The sequence below is a fragment of the Rana temporaria genome, chromosome 1, assembly GCF_905171775.1.
Source record: "Rana temporaria chromosome 1, aRanTem1.1, whole genome shotgun sequence".
In the NCBI taxonomy this organism is placed as follows: domain Eukaryota; kingdom Metazoa; phylum Chordata; class Amphibia; order Anura; family Ranidae; genus Rana; species Rana temporaria.
The window spans coordinates 173,412,682-173,424,641 of record NC_053489.1 but is presented as its reverse complement, the minus strand read 5'-3'; the positions used below and the strand labels follow the sequence as shown (position 1 = coordinate 173,424,641).

The 11,960-nt window shown below is 38.9% G+C and overlaps 1 protein-coding gene across 1 annotated transcript in view; it reads right to left on the bottom strand.

Moving 5' to 3' along the window:
- Positions 1–9,154: 9,154 nt before the first annotated feature.
- The window catches only part of NAA25 (N-alpha-acetyltransferase 25, NatB auxiliary subunit), an 89,307-nt gene continuing 86,501 nt past the window's right edge, over positions 9,155–11,960 (bottom strand). Inside the window, exon 24 of the mRNA XM_040346223.1 lies at positions 9,155–10,580. Within this exon, the coding sequence (XP_040202157.1) occupies positions 10,458–10,580 (123 nt within the window). The 3' untranslated portion in view covers positions 9,155–10,457. The remainder of the gene's footprint in view (positions 10,581–11,960) is intronic.

Genomic DNA, 11,960 nt, shown 5'->3' with positions numbered 1-11,960 from the left:
GAGAGAGCAATAATTCTAGCACCAGTCCTCCTGTGTAGTGCTAAACTGGTAACTTAATAAGTGTTGCCTATGGAGGCATAAATACTGAAGTTTGGCTCCAATTCACAAGTGTGACCATTTTGGTATCTATTTACCCAGTGCAACACAACATTTTACCAAAAATTTGGGGATTATATTGTTTTTGTGTGCAGTGAAATTCATTAAAATGTATTTATGCATCAGTGTGTAAAATTGCATTTGAAAAACTGCTGCAGAAATACTGTGCGACATAAAAATTTGCTAAACCCACCATTTTATTCTCTAGGGCCTCTGCTACAAAAAATATACAGTCTAGCCTTAGCTCCATTCATACAAAGCACTTTTTCATACTTTTTGCAGAAAAGCAGGTCATTATTTTTAATATGGGTTCCTATGGAACACATTCACATCAATGCATTTTTGCGCCTCCGTTTTTGGAACGGGTCATGGACTATTTTTTAAACGCAACACCATGCTTTTTTTGGTTCAATAGAGAAGCTGCAGAAAAGCAGATTTTGTCACGTCCGCCCCCCCCCCCCCCAAAAAATGAAAACTGCATAGGTATGAATAGAGCCTTAAATTGGATAATGGTTGAAGGGGTTTCTTGGATGTTGCACCTCTCTACGGGGCTAGGCTGTGACAGTCTCACACGTAGCATTGCCATACGAGTAGCAGAATGTGCTTTGGGGTATAGTTGAAAGTATGCCGAATGCGAGAGACAACTTTACATTTTATTCTTAGTTTTTTTTAACAACAATTTTTTTTTGCTTAATCTTCCAAAAAATTACATGAAGATTTAAACTTTAAAAAAAACTTGCCGTGCCTCTTACTAAATACCTTGGATTGTCAACTTCCAAAAACAAGGGGGTCATTTGAGGGGTATTTATACTGTCTTGGCATGTTAGAGCCTCAAACAATGAAATAAGCCGTCAGTACATCAGGTGTGATTAATTTTCAATGATTGAAACCATAGCTTGTAGACTGTATAACCTTCACACAGACAAAATATACACAGATTTGGTTTATTTTTATCAAAGTAATGTAGCAGTATAAATTTGTCAAAATTTATGAAGAAAAAATATTATAACAAACGAAGAAATTTTTTTTTTTTCTAAATGTTCGGTATTTTACATTTGTAGGGCAAACAAAACAAACAAAAAAAAACCCAGTGGTGATTAAATACCACCAAAAGAAAGCTCTATTTGTGTGAAAAAAATAAAATAAGTCATGGGTACAAGTGTTGCATAACTGAGTAATTATCATTCAAAGTTGCGACAGCACTGAAAGCTGAAAATTGGCCTAGAACTGGAAAGGGGTGAAAATGCCCGGTATGGAGATGGTTAAAGGATGCATGGACAGCAATAAAAACTGAAAAGCATTCCAATTCATCTCCACTCTATCCAGAATGAAAAAAAGTTTTGCCTTTAGTTATACTTTTTAACCTCCCTGGCGGTATTCCCGAGTCTGGCTCCATGTGGAAATCCTGTACCATTAGCGGTATTCCTGAGCCAGACTCGGGATCGCATCGCAGTATCCAGGCAGTTACTTACCTTGTCCCTGGATCCTGCGATTCCTCCCCGCTGTGTGATCGAGCTGCCTCTTCGCTCGATTCACACAGTGCCCGTGTGCCGCCAAGCTCTGTTCCCTGCGACGTTCCGACGCACAGGGGCGGAGATCAGTGCCATATTCAAAAAATTAAAGAAAAAGTACACATACAGTATACTGTCATTTTACAGATTACAGCACTGTATGAAATACACACCCCCTTTGTCCCTAGTGGTCTGCCCAGTGACCTGCATGCACTTATATAATAAAAACTGTTCTTTCTGCCTGCAAACTGTAGATTGTCCATAGCAACCAAAAAGTGTCCCTTTATGTCAAAAGTGATTTTAGACCAGCTAGAAAACAGCGATAATAAATTAGAATCACTTGCAGAATTGAGCAAAAGTGAGGTGGGGAAATTCGTCATCAAACAATAAAAGTAATGACAGGGACAATTCTGCAACTGAGCAAATTAGTGTTTTTGATTTGATTACATTATTGAATAATTTTTATTATAATTACATTATTATTTGTTATAATTTATAGCTATTATATTATAATTTATGATTTTGTGTTTCAAACTTTATCATACCCGAGATGTCTACTAGACTCTTGTTTGGTCAGATTTAAGTGAGTTATTCCTAAGAATTACAGACCTACAGTATAAAACGCCAAATTTTCATGCAAAATAATGGTACTGCTTTCAGCACCTAAAACCAGAAAGAATCATACCGCCAGGGAGGTTAAAAAATTAGTAATAAAACATTATCTATTTTGTGCTCTGGCACCTGTAAAGTCAATCTTTCCTTTACAACCGAATGCTCAGACTTGAAGGATATGGTGCTTTTTTTAAATAGAACTCTCTATAATTTATTGCCTTCATGAAAGCATTATTTTGTGACAGGTCAAACAGTACTTGCCTGAGGAAAACTCCACTTATGGGCTGCAAACTACAAGTGCAAACTCAACTTGAAATTGAACTTGGAAGTGCAGTGCAGTCAATCATATGCAAGCTAAAATGCCATTTATTTTCTCCCTCGGATCTACAATGACTGCACTTCCAAGTGTACTTTCAATGCAATTTCAAGTGCACTTTTCATGCATCCTATGCATTAAGGTGAAAAAAAAAAAACACCTGGCAATGATGGGCCCCCCCGTTTTACTTACCTGATCCCATTCATCTGCTGTGCGCGTCCCCCCGACATCCTCTTTTTCAAGGAGTCTGGCTGTTGATTGGCTAGATAGGGATAGATAGCAGCGCAGCCATCGGCTTGTGCTGCTGTCAATCACAGATAATGACACAGCGCGCCGGGGGGCAGGGCCGTGTGATACAGTCAGTGTCTATAGCCGCCGCCTGTATCACGGTAGCGTGCCCGCAGCTAACCCCGTGGGAAAGCACTTCCCATGAAGTGGGTTAGCTCTTGCGGGGAGGAGTCGAGACAGCCGCCGAGGGACCCCACAAGACGAGGATCGGGGCCACTGTGCATAACGAGCTGCACAGTGGAGGCAAGTATAACATGTTTTTTTTTTTAAAGAAAAAAAAAAAAGCCTTATGCCGCGTACACACGACCGTTATTCATGTTATTGGAAAAAAAACGTTTTTCTCGACGGGATTCCTCTCAAGCCTGTATTGCATACACACTGATCGTGAAAAAAAAAATGCTTGAGCAAAGCGCGTTGACATACAACACGTACGACGTCGCTATAAAAAGGGGAAGATCCGTTCTTTTGGGCTGCTTATGCCAATTTCCGTCTCATAACTTGCTTCTGAGAATGCGTGTTTTTTTCCCCCTCGTTAAAGCAAACAGACGACCATTTTTCACGACGTGAAAAACGATGAGAAAAAAATAGAGCAGGTTTCTAAATTTTTAAACGGACATTTGTCGAGAAAAATGCTCTGGAGCCTACACGGTCATTTTTTCACGACCAATTACATTTTTTCTCATCATGAAAATTGGTCGTGTGTACGTGGCATTACAACCACTTTAAAGAAATAAAATAAGAAAATACCTAGATAAAAAGGTGTGATCTAGGTTAGTGTTTGGGTCAAAGTCAGAATATTTTTATTTTATTTTTAATTAACATCCAGTGTGTTTTAGGTTAGACAAAAAAAAGAAAAGAAAAAAAATGTGCAGGATTGCTTCTGGGCTGGACTACTGGTACAGACAATATACACATATGTGGTATAGTGAATACATACAGAACCTAATAGAAGGTGCCCTCACCCACGCAAATTGGATTACCAGTGTGATCTAGTGAATACAAATCTTAAAACATACAAAGTGAAAAAAAAATATTAGTACAAATACACATAAACCGCTGATGTTGTCAGACATGCTAATGAAAGGTGTTGCGCAAAGCCTTTGAGATAGGTCATATCCAGTAGTTTGACTCCCTGTAATAGGGGTCAATACAGTCTGGTGAGTGCGGTGTGCATCTACATGATGGTGGAGGAACACTACTTTGTTTTCACATGTGGTGGATATTCAATTCACGCATATTGAATTTACATTGGACTTCATGGACTGCCAAATTATCATCTGAATTTTTTTTATATAAAATTTTGTGACACTTATCACATCACTGGTTGGTGCCAACCTTACCTTTTTTCACTAATGTTAATGCATATATTTGGGAGCACGATATTAATATGTATCACAATAATAGCGGAGATCGTCGGGAGTAGAAGAATTTTGTTTTGGGTTGTTCTTTGCTGGTAGGTTATTATAGGAACATGAAATACAGCCGAATTTAAAATATATATTTGTTTACTATTTTGTGCCAGATTTCGTTAGATTAAAAACAAAAATCAAGAGATATCCATAACCATTTACATCCAAAATGAAAGCCCAATTCGTCCTGAAAAATACAAGGTATAATCCACCTGGATGCACAGAGCAGTTGTGAGGATATGTAGGATTTTACCAACACATGTCAAAGTTGCAAGAAATTGTGCTTGGGAATGAAGATCGTTTTACCCTTAAGCGTGAAGGGGCCTCAGATGTGGCTGCATTTTTTTTTTTTGCATAGTTTGACTTTCCCCCCCGGTTTTAAAAAAGTGATCTGACGAATAACACACTTCCTGTATTACAGTGCCTACACTATGAATAAAGGAGCAACAGAGATACCTTTAGACTGCAGCTTTGTTAACATTGGGGGGATGCTACACTACATGCACTAAACAGATGTCGATACACTAAAAAAAAATCTAAGCAAAACTCCAGTTCACACTTTTTAATGTGGCAGTAAAGCACGCTTGGCTATTTTTAGTTACAGGTAAGCTTACTTGTATGTAAAATTATGTCCTAAACGTGCACGTTTAAAGAGATCTTCACCCTTGATGCAGCCGGTGACGTCAACGATGCATGCCCTCTGAAAGTCTGGCATACCTTGCCAGAACTGAGGGCTCCCACGCACATGCGCAAGTGTGCTGTCATCACGACTCCAGCTAATCACACAACCAGAGCATGCAGACCCGGAAGAAAGTCTTGGGGAAGATGTCAGCCCTCTCAGCGGGGACAGTGCGCCGCCGGACTGCTTTGTTCCAAGTTAAGGATTTAATTTGTTGTTATGCGATGCATACTAGCACATTATGCAATTGTCTTATGTTTTTTTAACCAGCAGTTTACTACCGCTTTAAGCAGTTACAGAAACAATTTTGTTTTTTTTTGGGTTAAAAAGATAACCATTGAAAGAACACCTGTTAGGAGGTAAAATGGTTTGTTTCAACCCTGTAACTGCTAAATCTGCATAACAGCTCATTTTGTTGAAAAACACACTGGCTAGATCACTAGGTGAAAATAAAGAAATTCTATAAAACAAAATGCAGCTACAAGAATTGGCAAGCCGCAATATAATAAAATGATTGCCTTTTGGTTTAATACCGCTTTAAGAGCATCTCAAACGTCCTATTTGAAGAAGCTTTGAATGAACGAACATTTTCAGTTATAGTGAGATGTTGAAGAATGAGTCGGCCCTGTCTAGTACCATAACAGACCAATTTTTGGTAACTTTTTTCAATGGATAGAGCTCGGCAATGAATTTTGAAAAGGTGAAAATCTTTTCTGGGTTGACCCGAATCATTATATAAAAAAAAAAATCGGAGGGGGGGAGATTCAAGTGCAACAATGCAGGAGGCTTTTGCGCACAGAAGTGAGCATATCCACATTTGGAAGCATATGGCATAAACCCATAACATCAGATGCACAGGCACCTTGGGATGAGAAATCTTCCATGGACTCCTCTACCACCTCCAGGTCATCTTTATTCCCTTTTATGTCTGCCACCTTTAGGGCAGGCATATTGGGATCCAACTCCGGTAGACACGGTGGAGAAGGAGCCTGACATTTTTTGGACCCTACATATTAAATGCCTGTAGTAAAGCCATTCAGTGGCCTAGAAATTTTTAAATAGTTGCAGAAAAGCATCTGCTTAAATCAGGTAGGCCACTTGTGTGCTTGAAATAGAGCCAAGAGCTACAATCAGATGCAGAGATTGGTGTAAAAATTCGGTCCTTCTCCAGTGCAAGGGAAGCCTCACAGTGAAGTGTTTTTTCCCCCTCTTGCTGTGGCTTCCTGGCATTTGATTTCAGGCAGGTGAACATAGGTTGTAGAAGCGAGATGCCAGTTCCTTGTCTAAGATCTGATGAAGAGATTCATCCCCTGAAATAGCAGTACCCAGGTTAGGACATGGAATTGGTGATCTAGTCCAAAAGCCCCAAAGGGAAAGGAGGCAGAAAAATGTTTTGAAGGAAGATGAGGCCTGGGTGTTTACAAAGATCATAGAGGATTTTTTTTAAATGAGAAAAGAAAATTTAATGGACAATCAAAACTTGCGAGAGCTAAGACCCTAAATCTCCCTACAAAAAGGGGCCAGGGCATCTTACCAAATGTATTGTGCCTCCAAAGTCAGGCATGTCAGTGAGCTTACCATATGAATTTGTGAAAACCTGGATTCAGTAGCAGACATAAGAGACATCTGGGATATCAAGATCCGGTATGCATCTACCAGCAGCATTGGATAATTGCAGTTGTGAATCATTGAAAAAAAAACGTTCATGAGGGCACCAAACTGGGAAAAATGGTTAGAGAGGTTATATCCCTAGAAGCTGCCCCACTGTTTTTTGTGCCTGGTGTCAATCTCCTAGAGGCAACAGTGAAGAGTACATTGTACAGTTTATCCACTTCTGGACCAGCGACATACCAGTCACATGATCTTGGCACTTTTAAGGGCAGAAGAGAATTTGGGGTATTAGGTACTCTTTATGGAGAGATCTGGGGTCTATGTCATATGCCTATTGCTGCAACAAGGATGTTTACATTTCTTGTGACAGCAATAAAATAAATAAAAACAAATGCACGCAAATAGCGATTGCCCCAAACACGTGAGGTATCACTGTGAACGTCAGATCATGGGCAGTAACTCAAGCACTGGGCCGCCTCTGTAAACCTAAAGTGGTAACCTGTAAAGGCTTTTAAAGCATCGTGTATGGATAGTAAAAGTTATGTAATTTGTTGCCGTTGCACAGGCGTGCACAATTTTAAAACGCGACATGTTTGGTATCCATTTACTCAGCGCAACATCAACTTTAGGATTTTACAAAAACAATTTGGGTATGTAGTGTGTTTTTTAGCATTCAAAAAATAAAAAATAAATTGCGTTTGAAAAACCACTGCACAAATACCATGCGACATAAATTGCAAAACCCACCAATTTATTCTCTATTGCCTCTGCTTTAAAAATATATAATGTCTGGGGCTTCTAAGGCTTCATGTACACTTGGAACTACTTTGACCACCAGTTACGGGAAAATGTGGCAAAATGTTCCTATCCTGAAAGGTTCTTCCACGTTCAAGAGAAGGCCGTTGAGGGAGTTTGGACCTCCCCTAACCGCAGTAGCTCCTAAACTATCCTAAAAGCCTATGTGTACATGGGCACTCTTATGGCGATAAGTTTAGGCGCTTTGGCAAAACGCTACCAAAAGCTCCTAAACTCAAGTTTAGGAGCTGCTAGTGTACATGGAGCCTAAAGGAATTCTCTAGCAATAAATATGGATTGTTACTTGTAAACAAAGTGCCAGAAAAGGACTGGTCTGGATACATTCCAATGAGTTCTAGCAACCTTTACAGATGCAAGTAATGCGAGACCTCACCTAATTTTTTCACTTCTGCAATATCTAATGAATCACTTAAATACTACACCATAAGGACTCTCCCACATCCTCTTGTTTTTCCCTCATCTTCATCATACAAAATTGAAATGGGGAAACTATTAGACACTAAACACACATGGTCTGTCTGATATTTGTACATAAGAAACCATATTATTAACCATACTGGCAGCACCAGATTCAATGTATTTCATGTTTATCACATCCACTCTACAGCAGTCACAAACAATGCATGCTTCAGACAAAATCACTAGTGTGCATTCTAAATCATAGGAGACCTTCACTAAAACAAAATGCCACCAGCTAATACAAAGTACGAACTTGTATTAGACTATCAAAATAATATAAGAATTTTAGACGTACACAAAGGGTCTTTAAAGCTATAGTAGGTCATGAACAGCTTATTTAGTGTCTTCTCTTCGCAAGCCCAGAAAATGTAATTCATGTTTATTTGCATCAGATATTGTTTAACACAGCTCTTGGCCAGTGACAAGTCACGTCTTCCAGAATTGCCAGTATGTACTCTAGCATGCTTAAGTTTAAAGCCCAGCTAAAACATGTTTTCTTCATTTTGGAATTGGGGGTGTCTAAAGGCTGAAGCTACATTGCTGAATCCGGTAATAAATGTGTCACCTGTCTTGCTGTGCGATTTTGCAGTGTCCAAATTTCCAGCTGAACAGAATTGCAAAAATCTTTCAATAAACATACATTTCAGTTGTATAATTGACTGGAATTGTACATTACAGAAATATTAAAGTGGAGTTCCACCCATAAATATAACATTACATCAGTAGTTTTAAAAAAATTTCATTAGTCCTTTTACGAAAAACATATTTTTTTTTAGATGCCTTAAAAGTGTTGTTGCTAGGCAGAATAGTTAATCTTCCCACTTCCTGCACCTAGGGGCTTAATGCTTCCTAACCTACACCGCACAGACTCCTGGGAATGTAGTGGGTGTAACTTTCCAGGAGTCTGTGCACTCCCCAGTCTCAAAGAATCATGTGACTTGGACAGCACAGGTGCTGAAACCTGATCTGACACTGCTTGTGCAGCACTGAGCGTGTGCGAGATTTGCAAGGCTGAAATCCAGGAAGTCATACAGTCTGGCTTCATGATGCCCACACTTAAGATGGCCCCAGTCAATTTCTATTTTATAAAGTGTCTAAATGCTGTAACAACCTAACAAAACGGACCTTCGTTTACAGACTAACGTTACTAGAATACATTAAGCGTGTGTATTACAGGGGTATTTATATTTAAAAAGTGAAATTGTGGACGGAACTCCGCTTTAACAATAACTGGTTCTACATAATTTCAAATGCATGTTTTTCCACAACTAAAGAGCCAGTTTTCCAGCTGAACTGAAAAAACAATTTACCGTACCTATTAATTTGTATACCACAAAAAGGAAAACATACGCATTGCTTATTATGTAGGGATTTATTTTAAAAATACTCTCATCAACCACCTAGCATCACTAACAAAAACGGGTCTGTAATATATGACAATACCCTGACTGTCAGGGTCTCAGAAATCTTATATTTAGCCTTTGAAAATGTCAGAGCAAGTAGAAGATTTGTGAAAATATTACATTCACCTGGCAAGCCAAGTTGAACTGTTTTCCTTCCATGCTGGCTTGTTCTTCTGCACGTATAGCCGAGGTTAGCCATTTAATTACATGTGTATCTGACTGTATGCATATATGTATGTACATCATATTATACTATACAAATATACATACATCTATATTTATATAAATATACACCAGTACTCGGTGACAGGGCTGCATAAATAAGCATACAAAATGGTGTAAATGTTTATTTTTTAGCAAAATGGAACCAGTTGCTTCTAAATATTCCTTCTGCGGTAGAAAGCAAAGCAACAGCATCTGGGTAACCGAAAAACAGTTACGTTCAGAAACTAGTCTCTTGTTTAGACTGGTAGTGTAACCAAGCAGCATTAGGCTTTTTTTCTTTATAATATAGTATACACAGCCGCATTGGTGTAATAATGCAGTGCAAATGACAGTGGCTAGCTGCCAACTAAGATTGAATAAACAGAGGTCTTTCTCCGCCGGCGATCTGACAGTACAGCCACAGCATTGAAAGTCTCACTTTAAAGTCAGCCATCATTAAATTTGATTGCATCCACCACAACAATGATCTGGAACCAACCATTCAATTCTGTGTTATCTTCAGACATATTTCAGTTCCTATAAATTAAAACAGCTGCTAGGAGGAGACGGGACAACAGAGAGGACAAACTGCAAAGCTAATAGAGCAGAGGAAAAAATAAAGTGTGGAATAAAAGATTAATAGATTTCCTAAATGAGCCAAAAAAAAAAAAAAAAAAAAAACCCAAATAAAATTCACCTAAATGGCAAGGAATAAGAAAAGCTGCTGGTTTTAAGCCAATTTCTATTGCTGCAGGTACAGAGTTTCCAAGGTTGCATGAAGATCAAAAAAAAAAAGGCATGAAAACCTCACTGCTGCAAGTTCATGGACATGTATAAAAAGTGGTCTATGGCAGGTGGCAGCTCCTGCTTTTAGTTTATGTACAATAATTTAAATCAGCTGTATAAATTCCATTCTCAAACACCTTTAAAAAACAAAGGAGGGAAAAAAAAAAGTTTTTAAGTCATTCATGCATCCTCATGGGAAGTTCTGGATTAAGATGTCTGCCAGGAGCCCATCAAAGTATCTATAGTTATACAGTTCCTATTCACATTCTAGAGCTTGAGTTTCTTAATAGTTTCAAATTTTTTCCTCAAAAGATCTCCAACCTCTTGCAAAGAGTGCAGATAGCTGTTCTGAACTTTGTCCATAGACTGCTTTGTAAATATCTTTTCTTCCTGAAAAACAAAGATCTTAATGTAAGTAAGAAGGAACAGTACTCAAAGGCAGCAGACCACAGCAAGCCATATAATTCAAATTTACTATAAACCTCCACAGATACAAACTGATTTTTTAAGCCATCTATATATGGTATTATAATGCACTGAAAAGTGTCAAGAGTATGCACATGAATGATGGGAACTGGTGTATGGCCAGCTTAGGACTTTTCATTCCGGCACCCACGCAGGGAAGTAGAAACAGAGCAACATATTGCTGGTTTGGCCAGTGTGGTAATACCGTACAGGACACAGGAAATTAAGTCTTTACTATGGGTTATTTGCAGCTACCTTCAGGCACAAATGTGAATGCTGCAGGGCCACCCTCCTATAGAAGCTGCCCACTTGCACTTTGTAGTAAGCAATAGGGAGATCAAAATTGGGACCCGTGTCTTGTTCTTAATCTCAAGAAACAGATTTTTACGGTCAAGTCAAAAATCTTTTTTCTAAGATATGGGGCACAGGAACTTTATTTACCATGGAATGTTCAAAATCGGTCCAAATAAGGGCTGGGCAACATAGCAAACAATGTCAACAGGCCCAACAAGCAAAAGGTCAAGAAAGGCTTGACAAATTCAGACAGCAGCTAGCAGCACATTATGCCCAAAACTGGCATCCAAGGGAGGCCTGAACATCCACCTGGTAAAAATTAAAGTGGATGTAAACACGATTATTTTTTTTTTTTGCTGTCACAATGTAGAGTATAAGATTTCCTATCATCTGTGCCCAGTCTTGCCACAAAGAGTTAATCCAGCTCTGAGCAATCCTCTTTTCTTTTTTTCAGTGAGATAAACGGACAAACAGGAGAAAACGTGTCAGTTCTTCCCCCTTGCTGTGAATGACAGGTTATTTACATATCTCATGCACTAGTTTGAGACAAGCATTATTTTTGAATTCCCACCGCCACTCCTTTTCTGAAGTCATGTGGTTACTTTTCTGGTTTTGACTGGATGTTAGTGATCATAGTAGAATTTAATCTGCACTGCAATGCGGTACGAATCGCATACGATGGCTGACATCACAAGTATGATGGTATGAACCTAGCCTTAAAGATAACATACATTTAACACCAGATCACCATTTGTATGGAAATAGTACCAGCAAGGTTAATGTTAGAAGACAATGCCTCCTCAACTAGCAGAATGGCCAGATAAAGGCGTCGTATTGAGAGCAACCATCAGAATAAAGGGTACCAAGGCCATGTGTGGATAAACTACAACCCCCATTGGAGTTGAATGCTGAACCTAAGCTAGCAAAGAGGAATAATTCTCTCAGTAGATCGGAGTCCATCTCCTAAGGATATTGGCAACATTTTTTTTTTTTGTTCCCGCTCCCATCACC